Below are 19121 nucleotides of genomic sequence, written 5' to 3' on the forward strand. Positions count from 1 at the left end.
TTTAAGTATTTTCTTAAACTTAATAACAAACACAAACACAAAAACTTTAACATCATAAATAAAACAAAGTGATTTTTAAAAAAATATATATAAACACAAAATCGCAAATAAAAAATTTAAAGAAACTGTTGTATAACCATGAAAAAGCAACATGAAAATTTGATTCGTAAGAAAATAAACTTTATAACAGTATAACAAAATAACAAAGTAAACAAAAGAAAAATTGTATAAAAATACCTCTTAGATACATACATATTACTATAAAAAAGAACCCATACAGTAACTTTTGTTAGAATGTTCAGTAAAACCTGATCTAAGAAGGCCATCGAATATTGCACGTTTTTTTATAAGAAAAAAGAGGCTGAATTTCGGTAAAAACCGAGAACAAATTTTAAGGACAATCTCGACTTCACATGTCAAAACGCAAGAGGCAAGAGCTTATTTTCAGCCAGAGAAGCACGAAAAATTAGAAATGGTTTCGCCTCAGCAAAAATTCAGTGGTTCTTATAAAAAAAATCTGGGACAATTTTCTTTAAACGAGCTTAACCCTTAGAAGCCAGAACACGTATATATACGTTTTGAAAAGGCCATTTTACCGATACACAGTCTTTTGGTCATAACTCCTGACCACTTGAGATTCAGAGAAAAAAAATCTGAGAGAAAGAGCTTTCCAACGATACCAAAGTTGATACCTGAATCGTTTGTCCTGGTCGAGAAATTGCCTTTGAAAGAAAACATTTCCAGAAAAAAATGATGAAATTTTTGGCCTTTTTCAAAAAAGTTAGCGGCTGAAAGGTTAATAAGATTATTTTAGTGAAAAATATATTAGAGTACTTTATAATTACTATATTACTATAGAAAAGAACAAAAGAATACTATTTTCTTAAAATTAACTAAAATAACTAAATACAACTTCTATAATTTAATAGCTACTTTTTTAAGGATAATTAAATTGTAAATTATAACAATTATCTTTTTTTTTATTGAAAGAAAAAATATTCCAACAAAAAATACTAAAAATACAAAAATAATAATATTTTTATTGAAAAACCTATTTGAGTTCTACATGTACCTCGACATGAGTCGATTGATCAGATCGTTGAAGTTCAAATTTAATTTTTTTGTAATAAATCTTGTTTACTAAAAGTGCCGTGTCTAACTGAAGAAGACTACGTTTGATGTGAAATATTTGGGCTGTAGAATAATGCCTCCAGTATTTCAAATATTATTATAGCCTGATAATTATCTATATCAAAATTTGACCTAATTTGTTTAAGTACACTTTAAAGCGGAACATACTGTAGTTCTAGTATGCGAATGCTCCTACTTCATAAGAAAACAAACATCATGTGAACGGAAAATACTTAAATTTGTGATACCATCTAAGTAAAATGCAAAAGATAAATTGCAGTGAGAAATAAGTAAAGAATATCATCTTTACAGTTCAAAATAAATAACTTTGGCAAAGAGTTTTACTGAGATTCATCCGGCAAAAAAATTAGCAATAATCGTCCAGGCAATTTCATCACAAACATCCCTTACAAAAAACAAGTCCAGTGGTCCAGTTCAGTCTCTAAGTCCTGTCTGTCATGTCTCGTCTGTCAGTTGTTAAGTGGTTAGTGGATGACCATTAAAGTTAGTTCAGTCAGTAAGTGGTTGGTCGGTCGTAATGATGTTATGTTAGGTAGAGTTAGTTGAAAATGTCATAGTTAGGGTTGCTCACACTGTTATGATAAAGAAAAACAATGCAGGTTGGTTAATAATGGAAATACAGGGGATCCAACGGATTCACCACCAACGAGCCTCTCACTAGACGTAAAATTATTTGAAGAGATTGAATGTTTTGCAGTGGACCCGGAGAAAGGCTTGTTTAAATTCATTTACCATGTTATTCAAAATTTAGCTGGACTTAATAAAAAACCGAATCTATTTCTTTACAATAAGAAGCTACTGGTATGAATTATATTGAAAAAATGGGGGGGGGGATACTGTCTCGTTCTGCGAGAAATTGAGATCGGAATTATGACTATCTAAGGTTTTGAAGGTTTTCTAAAATGAGCAAATTTTGTTTTTGTACAGAAAACTTTATAGTTCATCACGAACTAAAAAGAAGTAAAAAATCAAATATAGAAATGGGTTACAAAATGGTTCAAAAAGGCATCAAAACAAAGCAATGGGTGGCAAAAAAAGTTCTAGAAATCGTGTAATGGACTGAGAGCAAAGATCATAAACACAGTCATAAACAAAAGAAAAGAAATTGAAACAATTTTATATGACATGTCGGCAGGATCAAAAACTTGTATATAAATTCAACCACTGGCCTGTAACTGATTCAATATAGTATATTTTATTTGTTATACAATAGCCTAATAAACAAACCGACATGCAAAAAAAAATGAAAAGGAAGTTTTTATTTCCGAACGGTGTTTTATTAACCGTTTGATTATAATTAAGTTTCATCATCATTGGAGGTTTACAAATTCAACAGTATGCAGTCTTTTGAAAACAATTTTCCCACGCTATTTCAGCTCATTTTTTTTGCAGAGCTATACAGAAATACTAACTTCAAAGTGTAGCGAAAGTGCCTAAGGGAACATGTCACATTTTACTCTATACACGTCATTTTTTTATAAGAACGTCCAAATTTTGTAAGCCTTCAGATGTTCTTAACTTTGTAAGTTACAAGTTGTAATTCTAAAAATGTTCTTAAAAGGTTCTCATTTTCACCATTTTGTGAGTATGTTTGTGCAATCTACAAAGTCTTGAAATGTTCCTAATTCAGGGCCCGCGCCACCGGGGGGGCCGGGGGGGCCATGGCCCCTCCACTTTTTTGCAAAGCAAAATAAAAAATTTCTCTTCACCTAATTATTTTTTTCTTTTCCGTGCGCGTGCCAATAAAAACGTTAGAAACTTTCTAAAAGGGGACAGGTGGACACTTAAATAAGTCTAGTTATACAAACTCAACTGTTTTCTTTCGGAAAATAAGAACAAAAAGGAAGCTGTTTTAGCCAAATAAGACATGTCAAAATCGAAAATTTTCCAGCCCGTCGGCGCAAACCATGGTTGCGCCTCCTTAGTCACTATATTTTTGTTGGCCCCCTCACTTTCAAAATCGTAGCGCGGGCCCTGTAATTGATATTTTGGCCATCGAAGACTTGTATTCTTAGATAGTTTGTTCTTATAAAAAACCGTGTATTTCAAAAGAAGGAATCAGTCGGCAGATGGTTGAAGATGATTAGAAAAAGATTGAATTAGAATCTTTTGGTTCTGAATGGTTTAACATTAAAGAAATGTTAAAAGTCGAATCAAATTCATTGTAAGAAAGGAGCAGAGACACAACTGAAAAAGAGTTAGTTTTTCAAGTTTACAAATACAGAAAAACGTGATATAGACGTGACCATAATTGCAAATTTACAAGCAACAAAAGATCTTGAACAATGACTATAGATCAAAAGAGAAAGTTTTGATTGTAAAAATTACAAACAGAAAACCTTTTGCATGTCTTTCAATTTCAAATTTACAAATTGAAGAATTTTGATTATGCATAAATCAAATGATTTTGCCCACATACATAAAATCTATAGTAGTATTTAGGGCGAAAGTTTACAACAACTTAATTTTGCTTACAAATTTACAAACAGCCAGATGCCATAAGTTGGCTAACGTACAGAAGATTGTTCAACAATGCTTTGACCATGGTTGAAGGTTACAAGCATGAAAAATTTAACTAGATTTTCATTACAAATTTACTAACACATTATTAACAAATTTCTTTGATTACAAACTTTCTAAACAGAGACATTTAAAGGATCTTTTGTCTATGATTTACTTTGCATTGAAGAAGAAAATAACAAAACTTTGATTACAAATTTACAAATAGAAGCATGCCTTTGACCCTTGCCCATGATTATAAATTAAAAGTGTAACGCGCAACCTTAAAACTAGACAAGTTTATGAAATTTACAGAAGAAATACCAGAATAAAATGCCAAATGGCACACAGCCTAGTTTTAACGAACATCAGACGTTTTATGAACATTAGGAATGCCAGATGGACGTTGTTATAACGTTCTGTGTCAGAACAACATGCACACTTTTAAAGGTTACTACAAGGAACATGTAACTTTCGATCACGATCAAAAAATTATAAGCAAGAATCATAAGCATCATCTAATATTATAACAAAGTTATGATTTCTATCTACAAGCAAAACAATTTCATGATAAACCCTTCGATCATGGTGTGATCTTTTCACAAACGCGAAGCAATAATGTGGTAAACAACACAGAATTCAACAACATTTCAATGTTTAGCGTCTACAGGAGTTTTAGCCCTACCTCACGAATAGAAAGCAATTTAAGTCTCAGAAGTTTGCATTAGCGAAAAATCCCAGTAATCAGCCTAATAATAGACCTCAAAACCTTAGACATAGTTGAAAGATGCAAAGCAAATCTACTGTAATTGAAAGAAAAGAATCACTAAGCAATAACTACATACCACACAATGAAAGAGGAGATGTCAAACAAAATATTGAGTCAAGTTGTACTGGCTGCTAGAAAGAAAGGAGAAGAAATGTTCAGCAAAATAGTATGTTCCTACACAAGGTGGAAAAAGACATAGTTATCAAGAAGAATAAAAGTAGACAGCATTCCAATGACATAAAACGATAACTTTTAGTTTATGCAAAGGTACATTCATAGCATTCTCAATCAGAATGTGTTTTGCAGGGCCCATTTTACCAATCTATTTTAATATAGGGTCATCACCACCGTGCAAAAAGTCTAAAGTAATCTAAAATGTGTAAATTATAAATTTCAAAATATATCTATTTAAAAAAAAACTAAAAATATCTACTCTGATTAAAATTCTCTTTTTTTTCTTTAAAAATCTACATTAACTCGTTAAATACCAAATTAGGAAACAACAATTGTGAGGTACCCTAATCATCCTCTCTTATAAGGAGGGAATTATCCTTTAGAAAATTTTGATGAAAGGGTCGACTAAGTGGAAGTAAGCATAACAAAACTTCTTTAGTTTCTCACCTTGACTCAAATAAAGGTGTTCCAATATCGAAAATGTTTGAAAATAGTTTTCATCACAAACTTTTCTTTATCATGCATCTCTAAGCAATTATCATTCTCTTTTGCATGGCTTAGAATGAACATGCACCTCTCATTTCCCCCTGAAACTCCATTTCATTTGCTGCATTCATAAGACTTCAAAAAGTGTAAGGAATTAGTTTGGCATACCCATTTTGTTCAATATCATTCCCTCTATCTTCAGTATCTGTCTCATAAGGTGTGTCACTTGCCCTGCAAAAAAGATAGAATTGAAACAAGTTATATTAATTACTCCACAACTAATCATTCTTTTCTCTAAAGATAATCTGACTATCACGATTATTTTAAAATCAGAATATCAACACTAAAAACCATTCGATTTTCGAAGGAAAGGCTTTTGTATTAAAATAGTTCTTGATTTTTATGGATAGACAGAAGCTGTTTGTCGAAGAATAGAGATTATAAAAATGTCACTGAAATTGGAAATGTGCACGTTAAAAATCGTAACACAGTAGAAAGCTCATACCTTGACTCTGAAGCATCTATCATCTCATATTCACTAAAAAAATTAAAAAATTATTTAATTTTGAGAAAATTCTTTCATATAGAAAGCTCTCTTTACAAGATCTGTTTGTTACCTTCCATGAATTTGAATAACAATAACAATTACACCAACACTTGATACACGTTTTTATTTTCTTAAAAAATCGGGCGTTTTAGAGTCCACGAAGCCTTAAAATGTTCTTTTAACATTTTGGCCATTAAAGACTTATGATCTTTGTTTGTTTTTTCTTATAAAAAAAAAACGTGTACATCAAATAGGTATCTTGGGAATAAAATCATATTGGACTCACTTTGTTGAGCTCAGTCGAACTGTGCCACCTAAGTCTGTGAAACCTGGTATTTGTATATCGTTGTTATATAGTCGATATTTGTTACTAAAAACAAAGCAACAGTTTTTGATTTTATCTCTGCAATTTTACATGATATGAATAAGTTAAACAACACTTTTAAAAATTCAACTAAAGCTTTGAAAACTTAACAAGCAAGGTCAATGAGATTTAAATAACAGAAAAGAAACGAACAAAATAATTATGGAAACAAAAAAATACCCAAGTAAATTAAACTTTTGAGATATGGAATAAACATTTTCAAGCTGTACAGAGAGGTTAGACTAGAGGAGGATCTATACAATACTATGATGGTCTATGAAATATTGTGAAGACTTTGTTGCGTTCAAGTGTCACCAAGAATAAAAATAAAGTAAAGCTTTTACCAGAGCATTATCATGGATTTTTAGGGTCTGTTTTGAACCTAAATTGTTTTTCTCGTTTCACGAGCTTGCATAATCAAGACATAAAATTCTAACCTTGCTGAAGTTCTTTTACGTCTGACCAAACAGATGATTAAAATAATGACAATCAGTCCAATAGCAATTCCTATTGCAATACCGATGGTCTTTTTGCTGGAGCCTGATCCACTCGTTGGCGCTTTTGTTGGCTTAACTGCTATTATACTTGAAGATGAGGTGATTAGCTTTGATGAAGAACTTTCAAGAACTAAAAAAAATATTATGTTCCAGTCTCTTTTCCAATATTAGGACAAGTTCTTTATGTAAAGCTTGGCAATGTTATATACATATGAATAGGGAATGTATCCTATATCAAGATTTTTTTTCAGCCATAAAAGCATAGTCATTATAAGTTGACAATAGATAAAGCTAAAATAATACATGACCAGACCTGGGTTTTTTATAAGGACTATGATGAAAGCAACAAGTCATCTAATTAAAAAGTTTTTCTTAACCCATTCCACCTTTTCACGTTATCATTTTGAAGAGATTTACATTTCCTGACAAATACATATCGAGGCCTGGAATGGAATGAACGTGCTTCTTACTAATTTTACTTGAAGAAGTGGTAGCAACTTTTGTGGATGAAGTCGTTTTTAGTTTGCTGGAAGATGATTTTGGAGCTGGAAAAATAAATGAAAATGAAACAGATAACAAAATATTACATTTAAACAAGAGGATAGTTCTAGAAAAAAAACTTTCAAGATGATTGAGTTCTGCAAAAAATGATACATTAAATGTCATAAATTATATACCTATTTCATTACTTGAAGATGATGTTGCTATTCTCGAAGAACTTGTTGGTAATACTTAAATTGAAAGTGAAATTGAATTATACATCATTATAGATTTTCATTTTCTCAATAAACTTTTTGTTCTTGTGTAAACCCATATTAGAATCACACTGGATTATGTACATTTTTATTCAAAATTCTAACGTATAAAAAAGTGATGGTATTTAACCAAAATCTACTTACAGATAGCTTTTGATGAAGATGTGCTGATATCTGGAATAACAATCGCTATTGACGATGATGAGACTAACATAGATGAAGTCTCTGGTGAAGCAGCTGATGACTGTGCCTGTGGTATAGATTTCATAACTTCTGAGAAACTGACAACAGATACTGGAGACATTGACTGAGATTGACTGAATATTATAGATGTTACTGATGAAGAAGTTTGTGTTACTTCTGGTTCCATCATGATCGATGAGCTGGATGTCACTGGAGCTGAAGATAATTGCATGTCAACAGATGATGGAAATGAGGACAAAACAGATTCTGATAATTCTGGCAAGTTCATAGACGATATAATTTGAGTGATAGATGCTTCCTGGAAATCACTGGAGATTGTTGAAATTGATGGCACTAACATTGTAGATAAAGATTCTTCCATTAATACAGTTGATGAGCTGTCCAATTCAACTGCTTCTGTCGTAGAAACAGGTGGACTGATAGAGGAGGTACTGATACTTAGTGACATGCTTGACTCATCCATAAAGCTTGAAGGGTGTGCAGACATAAAAGTAAAAGTAAAACTTGATGACATATTTAAAGATTGTGAAGAGGCCATCTCTAGCACAGATGAGCTTTTTATTGAGGATGAAGATGCCTCATTTGACAGACTACTGTCTGGTAGCAAGATACTGGATGTACTCTTGCTTACTGAGGGTGATTGTTCTATAGAGGTTTGGGAAGTCATCGTTTGAGTATTAGTAGTAGTTGCTGCTATTGATGATTCAATTACAGAGGATGTTTTAGGAATATCCAAATTTAGACTGGAAGATGATGTGTGCTGAGGTGTTGTCTCTGTGCTTGTTGTGGTATTCTTTTTCATTATTGTTGTAGTTGATGAATTTAGTAATTGTGTGCTTGTTGTTTGATGCACAAGTGTAGTTGTAGATGATGGTTGAAGTATCACTTGTGTTGTCGTTGAAGAATTTTCAGCAATTGGAGTTGTAGTAGTAGTAGTAGTAGAATCAACTTGTTGGACAATTGGTGTTGAAGGGGAAATCGTCTGTGTGGATGAACTCACATTTTCAATTACCAATGAAGTAAATACCAATGAAGTACCGTTCGTTTCTGCCTTAACTAAAAATCAAAAAATATACAAGAGCTAATTCAACTCATAAAAATACTATGGATGGATGAAAAAGCTTCTTTTTAAAGAAGTGTTGAAATTGTACAATGGTAGGTAGAAAGTACTCTATTTAGAGATTGATACAAAAAAAGGAAGCATGACATCAAACTTACCACATTGAAGCAAAACTATTGCCAATAAAAAATGAATAAAGTTGAAATTCATTTCTCTTCTTCTTTTCTTTTTTTCTTTGTTTATTATGTCTGAAGAGTTCACATTAAAAATAAATCATTACAATAATATTATTTATCTTGAAATTTTTGCAAATAATTCATTTCATCATGAAATCTATTTAATACAGACAAAAAAGAAACAAAGTCAATATAATTTCCTATCATTCCCTATCATTGTTAGACACTTCTGTCAATGTGTTTTATGTCTCAACTATGTAAGCATTGTATTGTTGGAGTAGAGAAGAGGTAAGTCTAACCTTGCCTAACTGTCAACAGTCTGGGGGCGTTAAAAGAACATGAGAATTTTATATCAAAAACAAAATATAGACAGATTTTACCAAGCTGACAGGAGTGCCAAAAACAATTTCCTTTATTTTCTAATTTCTAGAGAATATTTCAGGATTTCAAAATTCTGGGTAGTATTTGATTGTTGTTGGATTGCATTTGGTTGTCTTAATTGACTGTGTTTGATTGCTGCTCTCGACTCTAAAAGAAGCCAATTTTCCGTCATCGCAAAGCAGGAAAGAAGAGTGTTTGAGCAGAGGAATGTAAAGAGATGGAAAAACAGCTTCTTGAAAACAATGGAAAAACGGCTCGTCATATACCAGGTCTCTTGCCCTTAAGGGAGTTTATGTCGAGTAAATAGGGTTCTTTTGTTGTTGCTATAAAAAATCTGCATAATTAGCGTGTTGTGACAAAATTCTTTTGTTTCAAGCCTGATTATGCGCAAACTTTTAGGGCTTATATTTTGGGTACACCTCTCCTATACAAAAAGGTACCTATATATTCTTGATCAGAATTTCCTAGCGATTCTACCGCTATAATCGCACCATAATATGGAAAGCTAGAGCTCGAGAAAATTATAACTTCATCTTGATTTTACTCGACTTCTGACAGTTTTACAAGAACCAATTTAATATCATTGCGTTAAGAATTTCTTTTGTTATACATATATTGCTCCTTATTCTTAAAAATTGAACTAGTAATCGGCAAAAAAGGAAAAACAAATTTTCATTTTTATCGTCAAATCATGTAGAAACCGTCTGATTTGCATAGCGAGCCGTCTTTTTTGGACTTTCATTTAATGACCTAATCAACGTTTTTACAATAAAATTTTCAATAGAAGTGATCGTTGAACTTTGAGTAATCAGAAAAACTGTTTTTCCATCTCTTTACATTCCACTGGTTTGAGTTGACACTTGTTAATGTTCTGTTGGGATTAGTCTGTTGATATCTACGGCTAATTTCAAAATTCATAGTGGTAGAGGATATGTTGTCATTGTCTTTTCCAGTTGGTCGTAATCGATATTAAAATCGATCGATCAGTTATCAATTAAAGTCTATAATTGATAGCTAACCAAGGTAAAGATAATAGTGAATATCAATTAGAGATCAATTAGCGATGATTGAAAAGGGATTATTCCTCTGTGACCACTAAGCAGAGAAAAACTGTTTTGACCTTTTTATCAATTTCAGCTGATAAAAAGGGTGTCAGAATTAGATGAGGGATGTCGACATTACCAAGTTACGGTACAGAGTATGTTGGGATCAACTACCCCCCCAAAATGAGGGTTGAAGGGTTATGGAACACAATTGTAACTGTGACGCGGTTTTAGGCAGAATTCTGAGAATTCTTTTCCATGAAGTCAGGTAACTTGCATCAGTGGAGGGAAACTTGCATAGCCATCAAATGACTGACTTATTAAAGCAGCAAAATTTCAAAACAAATGAACTACGCAGCTACGCTCGCAGCTCTACTCTACCATTTTAGAATCTCATATTTGTTGTGTGAGTATTTTTGGCGAGTTGCTCGCTGACAGAATGGCGAGTAAATAAATCAGCATGGTTGGATAATAACAAATCATGTGAGATCATAAATTTCAACATGGCAGTAATTCAGACGTGTTTTGATGGCTGCTGGACGTGTAACATCAAATATAATTATGCACATCACTTATGATTAGGAGATTTTGTAAATCAGGTTTGTTTTGATTTGACTTTGTATTTTAATGACCAGCCAGGTCATTCATTTGAGGGCTATGCATGTTAGCCTCCACTGATGCAAGTTACCCAACCTCACAATAATTCAAACCTTTTGGATATGTTGACAATTTGCATGATCTAAAAGAGCTTTAGTGCGTGGTGGAAGAATTAAGTCTCTACACCGACTTCCATGATAAGGATGGCGTTAAGCCAAAAACATACAGACATTAAGGAGCTCAATGTTGAATGCGCTAGTTCAACATAATCGAACCCAATCCAATGCAATCAAATGTAATCGAATCTCAATTTGATTTGGTTTGATTGTTGGTTCCGTTTGATTGAGATTGTCTGGATAATAATCCCCCTATCTACCTAAATGAACATGACCAGACGGTGTCAATTAAACGAATCAATCTGAATCAATCAACAAATCAATATTGAACACAATCAAACCCAATCGAATAATTGCCATTTGGTTGTTGAGCGCAATCGAATCGTAATTGAATATTACAGTACCCAAGATTTCCCATTTGATTGCTTTGATTACGTTCAATTGTATTCAATTATGTTCAACGTTTGATTCAATTGCACTCAATTACAATAGACCTTTTCGCCTTTCCATCCGCCATCTTGAATTGTATGCAAAAATAGAGGAACGAAAAAGCAGTGGTTGGATTTAGTTGGAAAATATGCAAAACATATGCAAATTTACACAAAGATTTTAAAAAGACAAAAAAGCATCTTATAAAGAAATATTATAATCACTAGCCGGTACCCGGCTGAACGCACTAAAAGTCCTTTGGATGTTGAAGCTGGCTTAAAAAAGCGATCAAATAAAAAAAAGAAATCTCTACAACGTTTAACTCTAACCTTCCCCGGGTGTCTTATCTTTTAACCATATTTGGATCTTGTACTGTCCCCCTGTGACATAATTTTTTGTTTGAATCAAAAGTTATCAGAAAAAACATCGTTTACTGTACCAGTGTCATTTGAAACCACTCTGCAGGTAGTTATTTTTCTCGCTCCACTCGCGTTAAATATGCCGTCCAGTTTAAATGACAATTTTTCAGGAAAAAGTGGGAAGGTCACAAAAGAATAGTGCAACTCTTTGTTTTTATCAGATTGAAATAAAATAAGACAATTCTAAGTTGCTTTTTTAAACCCTTGTCATAACTTTTCAAATTTAAAGATAAAAAATGACGTACATACTTTTTAACAGTAACGACGACTTGAATATTTTTATAAGAAGAAAGAACCAGTGAACTAATTTTTTCTTATGCTTTATATCGCCCTTTGAATGCTGTTGTTGTCCACAAACTTTTTTAATTTTTACTTTTGTCTCCCGAATAGACGACCTCCCCGCTTATTGTTAAGATAACAAAAATCCACCCTCCTCCGCTCTTATTAAGACCCCCCCGCGCTAATTAAACTCGAATATAGTGCAGTCTAAATGTGCCAAAAGTCATAAACATTGTGCACAAGGGCGTAAAAGCATGAAACTTTGCACAATGGTAGTTTAGGGGTCAAAAATGGATTTAAATCTCAGACCCAAAAAATTGGCACCTGTTTGTGTATTTTACAGACCAGAATAGGTTTCCAGGCTAAAATGAAAATTTTTATTCTCCAAAGTATGTCATGTTACATACCGTTGGAAAGCATGTTTCATGCCCGTTCAGAAAAACATTACAACCCATATCTGAAAATCAAGCCAATAAAAGTTATTGGGGAAGGTTGTTTGAAAAATGACCGAAAATGATGTAATTGCTGATGTCAGCAAAAACTCCAGGACCACCCAAACGTGTTTATTTTTGTGAAATTCAATAGAGTACCTCTAAGGTACTAAATATTATTGGTTAGATCAGCTGCAAGCTTATTTTACAATAGTTTTTTTGAGTATTGTTAGGTTGACAAATTTTGCCTTAGTAATGCTCTACCATGGGCATGCCCGGTGCAAACCCTTTAGCCTAAGGCTTTCGACCGGTCATGAAAACGCCATATTCTATGTCAAGTGAGGTTAACTCTCAAGCAAAGCTATCCATTTGGTCATTGAAAGATCCTCTATTGAATTTCACAAAAATAAACGTGTCTGCGTGGTCCTGGAATTTTTGCTGACGTCAGCAATTATGTCATTTTCGGTCATTTTTCAAACAACCTTCCCCAATAACTTTTATTGGCTTCATTTTCAGATATAGGTTGCAATGTTTTTCTGAACGGGCATGAAACATGCTTTCCAACGGTATGTAACATGACATACTTTGGAGAAAAAGATTTTCATTTTAGCCTGGAAACCTATTCTGGTCTGTAAAATACACAAACAGGTGTCATTTTTTTGGGTCTGAGATTTAAATCCATTTTTGACCCCTAAACTACCATTGTGCAAAGTTTCATGCTTTTACGCCTTTGTGCACAATATTTGCACAACTAGACCGTACTAATAATTCAACATTTTATTACAGTAAGATAAACCTTAAACTTATTCGGACCCCCCGTCTATTCGGGAAACAAGAGCATGTTTTGATTTACTTTTGAAATTGTTTTGTTTTGAATAGAATTCAAATATCATTAATAAATACGATCGTCAAATACATTCGAAAACATTTAAAACAAAAGAAGAGAGAAAAAGGCATGTCTGGGCAGAAATTAAAATTACTAAATGTAAATGGGCCTTAAAATTTCAAAACAAAGTCTAAACCAAGCTCTATCTGATCTTTTGCAAATGGCGTGAATCCAATAAAACAAATTTGTGGAGCAAGAGACTAAAAGTCATAATTTTAAAACACAAACAAAGCGAAAACGAAAGTGGTGACACACAGACACACAAAGCACCGCTATTAATATATAGATGGAATAATTCTTAATCCAAAAAGAAATATTTACAGAACAACAAAAGCCTTTTAGAAATATGTTCTTAAAGACATTGCATGTTCTGTTTTCATGCCATTGGGCCATCCTAGAAAATTTTTGTTAGCCCTCTCGGACGACGTGCATTTTTTAATTTTTTCTAGCCTAGAAAATAATTTTTTTTCTTCCAGTGGTGGTAGTAAATTCCGATGAAAAGCCATGTACTTTTGCAAAATGCATCGGAAATTCCACTCTTTTTTGCCTTTTTTAATTCAATTGCCTTGGAAATTCATACATTTTCTTCTCTCGCCTTGGAAATTTTTAATTTAGGTGAAAACTTTCTGAACTTTTGCCCTCGGAAATATCCTGTGTCATCCGTCCCCGACCCCTGTTACAGACAAATTCTGGAATGGCCTATTAAAGAATTCCACCAAGACGGAGTAGTAGTACACACATCAAACTTTCAAAACAAGCAAACTGAAAGCAGTAATTATGACGTCACACATTCAGCGGGTTCAAATATCAATGTTTTGAGTTGATTGTCTGACCATTCTATTCCCAGGAGAATAATTTACCGTCAGCCGAATAAGGAATATTTTTGTCCTTCGCGGGTGATTTTTCAGCTTGAGTTTATGTCTAATGTTATGGTTTTTTGAAGTGCGCTTGTTCTGTTGTTGCAATTATTCTATTGCATTCAATTACATTCAATTGGGATTTTCGTTGGAGCTTGTGCGATTGCAGCCTGGGAATCCATGCTATGATTTCTTCTTTGATAAACTGATGGCGAAATGTATACATCAAATTATAAAAAAACACACAACGGGTCTCCTATCTGTCTAGTGCGATTGACGTTGACACCATCTGCTGGACACATGAGTACATGACGACAGGAAAAAACAAAAAAGGAAAGCCCCCCTACCTGAAAAAGCAAATAGATGAGGAGAGTGGGACTGATGAAAGGGTATATACTTACCATCCAGTTGTGTTCATTTCAAAATTTCATTCATACTTCTCAACAAAGCATAACCTTGACTGTTTGACAGACTTTTTTTCTGATTTTCTGACTTGTCATCACCAAGGACAAACACGAATTTCCGAAGAAAAGATCGGCAAATGCGTCATCATCGTCCAATCAGATTTCAATATAGGACGACTTTCACTTTCGATATCAATTTCAAAATGGCATGCTTTAAAACGGGGGACTGATCACTGGACCATCGGCGTCGCCGATTCTTAAATCACGGGCCCACAAAAAAGTGATCGAAGCATATAGGCTTCTAGACTAGCAAACTAGTCTGTAAATTAATCATGTCAGAGGGCGGGAACATAAAGGCGGCGGGCGTTTGCTAGAATAGGAGCTGCGTAGGAGAGCGAGCAAAAGTTGGTGAGAGGCTGTTGATTTACAGACTAGAACATTCTGCCACGGCTTCATTTTGAAGGTTTTGAGAACGGAGGAGTGCTTTCCTAAATTTTGGAGGGAGAAAAGCCGACAGACCACTTTGTTTTGAATTTTTGGTGGTAAAGGATGAGCCACTTTTCCACAACGTTTTGAAACTTTTATGTCTTAGTTGTTTTTGTTTTTCATACATACATTCTTAGAAAGGTAAGTATTTGCAATCTAGCTTCAGTTTTCTACAATCATCAAAAGTGTACAACAAGGATTATTCAGTTTTCCCTAAGCAGGTTGGTGCTTAATATGTTGTGCTTTTGGGGCTTTTTGTTACCTCTTTCATTCAAGATTCAAGAAGGTAAGAAATATTTTTTCTATTTTGGTTCCCCCTAAAGACTTTTTCCTTTTTTTTTTTAGTACTTACAGACCATCGTGGCTAAGTGAACCTCTCCAACACCCTTTTTTTATGAATACAACAGTAACACTAACCAGGCAGGAACTCTGCTCAAAAGTACGTGTCCAGCAATATAACCTTTTTGAAAAAATTTTGACACTATTTTTAGAATAATAACATATCATAATAATCAATAATTCTGACACTTTTAATATCTCATGATAACCTAAAACAGGTTTTCAAGCAGTGCCAAAAGTTTTAGTCAACATAATATGCAGTTGACTAAAATTTTTGGTACGGTTTGAAAACCATTTTTAGGTTATCGTGAGAATAAACAGTGTTTCCTGGTTAGTTTAAAGAAACTCCAAAGATTCTCCCTCTCATCACTCTCAATGTCATTACTGCCAGGGGCTGCTGTCTGACAGCCCGACCCTCTTCAACAGACTCACTGCTACAAAAAACAACCTGTCCTGACTGTTAGCACGTACTAGCCAAGTACAGGAAAATTACACGTACACATAGAAAATTAAATTGCTAGACCTTTTGCTAGTTAAGATGTCATGTTGAATAACTAAAACTCCAACCTCAAAACAATGACACATTGGTGCATAATTATTATTATAATTGTATTATTATAATTAAGTATTTCAGTCTGTCATGAAAAATGTAACATCTGACATGCACAAATTTAATTTGTGAAAAATTTGCAGAATTTAGTGCTGTGATAAGATAGCTCTGATAGAAAATCTAGAATTTATATGGTGACAGAAAAGTTTTTGGGTACACGTATTCATAATTTTAGATAAAAATGCAACATTTTTGTCGTGAGAGAAGGGAATTATTATAAATTCTAACCTTTTTCTATAAATTGTGGCTATATGTGCTGAAGAATTTTCTCATCACACCAAAAATGTTGAAAAATTAACCTTCACACTTTAAGATTTATGTCTACTGTATATTTTTTAAGAGTTTTCTTGCCACACTAACCTTATAATTTAATATAATTATGTAAATTAAAGCTACCTATTCGAGAATTTTTTGTTGTCAAACTGAGAATTCTGAATTTTCACCATAATATAAATTCTGACAAATGTTCATCTACGTACAACTATAATTTTGGGGAAATCCCACTTGTTCGACAGTATACTCGTTCGACGGTTCATTTATTAGACCAGTTGTTTGACACTAGTAGTATAACATTCAACACTCTTTTCAACACTCTTTTCTCTAACAACTGGTCTGTCGAACAGCTATATAGATTGTCAAACAAGTGGATTCTCAATCAACTGACTTGTCTATCATTTTGGTACCCATTTGTTCCACAACCCACTTGTTTGACAACAATTTGACAAGAATTAGTTGAACAAGTGAGCTGTTGAAAAAATGGGTTGTTGAACAATAACATGTGACATATATTACCCATTCTTCTGTAAATTGTAAGTACGTGTACTGTAAAATTAACTTCACAATTGAAGATTTATGGCTATAGTTTTCTTGCCACACTAATCTGGCAATTTAAAAATATGTAAATTTTTAAAGTTATACAGTACATTTGAGAAATTTTTGTTGGCAAACTGAGAATTCTTAATTTTCTCCATAAATTCTGCTAAATTTGCCTCTACGTAAGTATATGTTATGGAAAAATTACTAGGATTGAGTAAAACATAAGATAAGCATGGTGAAAAAATTTAATCATTTTTAAATGTTGTAAGAAGACTTTTAATATTTCATAATTTGAAAGAAAATATTTTTTGGAGAAATTTGTCAGTGCTGCTTTACCATAACTTTATTTCTACTCAAAACTGTGTAATTTCATCATAGGAATAGATATGGTACGTAATTCAACTTAAAACAAAGGGATAGCAGATATTCACAAAAGTGTGTCAGTGTTATGTAGTAGTCTCTGGTAGTCCAACAACCATATATTTTTGATAAAGAACCTTTGACTTGAGTCCTGGAAATTTAAAAAGTCTCATGTCTGTACGTACCCGAGTAATCCTTTAATTATCACATGTAAACCTAGGAAAAAGAAAGCTGAAATGAAAAAAAAACAAACTCACAGTGTTTGCAATCTGAATACTCCATTCCTAAAATTGTATGAGTTATGAATAGAAAAAGATTACAAAGTCAACAAGTACTGATAACTGATGTTATAAGATTTTCCATCTTCTCTTGCCTCTCAAATCAAAACAAAAAACAACCAAAAATGAGCCAAAGAATTTTGCAGAGAACCATGAAGAAAAGCCACATATACACAAAGAAGAGACTGACCAAATAAGAAACAAGAAACAAAACATCTTTTCAAATAAACATTTCCACTAGAAGTCAGCCATTTTTCTTCCAATCACTCACTCCTCAAAAATCAAAACAACACGATCTGCGGAGGGGGTTTAACTAAAGAATCCTGCATTTCTAAAAATAGACAAAAAGAACGACAAATTTCATATAAAACGACATATTTCAGAAGAGCTTCTTATCTATAGAAAGTCTATCTAAAGAGCTCCGTGATTCAAGGCCGGTCTCCACTTGCGCGCGCTTCAATCGCTCTTCTTCGAGCAAAGCTTCCACGCTATTGGTCAAAAGAAAAATGAAGCAACTCCATTGGTGCGATATGACGTAACGATCGCGCGCTTGAAAAAAAAGTTGAAATACCTTCAACTTTTTTTCCAAGCGCGCGCTGCGTTTTTATGACGTAATCTTTTCTCCAAGCAAAAATGATTGAAGCCAAAGTTGCGATCGAAGCGCGCGCAAGTGGAGACCGGCCTTCATACTAGCAGGTGGTGGCACGACCCGGGCATTGAGTTCCAAGCCCGAGGGTAGAGGCGAGACTCCTCTGGAGCTGGAGCTGGCGCTGGATGGGAAATGAAACCACGGTGAAAAAAGGTTAAATTGAGGTGAAAGAATTCAACCAATAAATTAATCTTTCCACAAACAAGCTAATGTGAATGTCAAGTTTATATAGAAAATATTTACTTTACATAATACCGATAGAAATCAATTACAAAGCCCCTAAAATATCTTGGTAACTGGAGACGTATCATTGACCCGGTGCAGAACCCTCCCACTAGACTAGTAAACTAGTCGGTAATTACTTATAACCTTATAATAAAACTGTCAATCAAATAATGTAAACACTAATTAAATATTCAGTGCGCGTGAGAGAATAGGAAAATAACCGACTAGAAGCTACTTCCAACGCCTTTTTTTCTTCACCTAAAATCGTAAGGAGAGACATACAGATTTCTGTATGTCTGACCCGTGCGGGATTGCATTTATTTTTCTTTATGTTTATTGTGTTTTTAGAAATGCTCATTTATTTATATGTTCCCATGTTCAATGTTACTATGAAATATCATTTAGTCAAAAAAGTTGGATGGATTCTCAAAAACCTAAAAAAAGTTGTAAAATTAAACAACGTTTTTTGAGGGAAGTAGCTTCTAGTCGTTGAAATTCAGAAAAGAGGCGCAACTTCACCCCTTCGATCCTTTTTATTTGGAGCTTGATTTTTTGTATATGGGTCTGTTTTCAACGACTAGTTTACTAGTCTACCCTCCCACTAGAAAAATCCACTGAAAAATCGTCCTTCGTGAAAAAAGACCTAATTATAATTGTCACTGTAATTTTATGAACCCCCATTTGAATTTACAATCCCACCATTTATGCATTAGATAAGAAGGTCATTCGTGAAAAGAAACATTTGTGTTTGAAAAAATTCTTCAGCAAAATATTGGTGAAGAAAAAAAAGCAATCATAATTAAAAAAGAAAACTTGTCGAAAAAATCGATCAA

At 33.4% G+C, this 19121-nt stretch overlaps 1 protein-coding gene across 3 annotated transcripts; it reads right to left on the reverse strand.

Moving 5' to 3' along the window:
* Positions 1-866: 866 nt before the first annotated feature.
* LOC136798718 (uncharacterized) lies at positions 867-8751 on the reverse strand. Of its 3 annotated transcripts, none has more exons than XM_067055376.1 (10): positions 8666-8751; positions 7388-8503; positions 7166-7219; positions 6959-7033; positions 6429-6618; positions 5914-5997; positions 5586-5618; positions 5249-5311; positions 4497-4548; positions 867-1724 (listed from the first exon to the last, which is right to left on the reverse strand). In XM_067055376.1, exons 1-9 carry the CDS (start codon positions 8715-8717, stop codon positions 4518-4520), a joined length of 1698 nt encoding a protein of 565 aa, XP_066911477.1. In that variant the 5' UTR covers positions 8718-8751; the 3' UTR covers positions 867-1724; positions 4497-4517. The 3 variants fall into 3 exon arrangements, with proteins under 3 accessions (XP_066911477.1, XP_066911476.1, XP_066911475.1); XM_067055375.1 differs by having other exon boundaries at positions 4497-4551; XM_067055374.1 differs by lacking the exon at positions 4497-4548 and having other exon boundaries at positions 868-1724.
* Positions 8752-19121: the final 10370 nt, after the last annotated feature.

This window comes from Clytia hemisphaerica, unplaced genomic scaffold, assembly GCF_902728285.1.
Source record: "Clytia hemisphaerica strain Z4C2 unplaced genomic scaffold, Clytia hemisphaerica genome assembly, whole genome shotgun sequence".
Taxonomy (NCBI): domain Eukaryota; kingdom Metazoa; phylum Cnidaria; class Hydrozoa; order Leptothecata; family Clytiidae; genus Clytia; species Clytia hemisphaerica.

Excerpts from the sequence above, each read along its gene's own strand:
- LOC136798718 (XM_067055375.1), bottom strand. The coding sequence starts at position 8,717 with ATGAATTTCAACTTTATTCATTTTTTATTGGCAATAGTTTTGCTTCAA. Across the intron at positions 8,504-8,665 it reads AATAGTTTTGCTTCAATGTG|TTAAGGCAGAAACGAACGGT; the intron begins GTAAGTTTGATG and ends TTTGATTTTTAG. Across the intron at positions 4,552-5,248 it reads AATGATATTGAACAAAATGG|CAGCCAGTACAACTTGACTC; the intron begins GTATGCCAAACT and ends CTTTCTTTCTAG.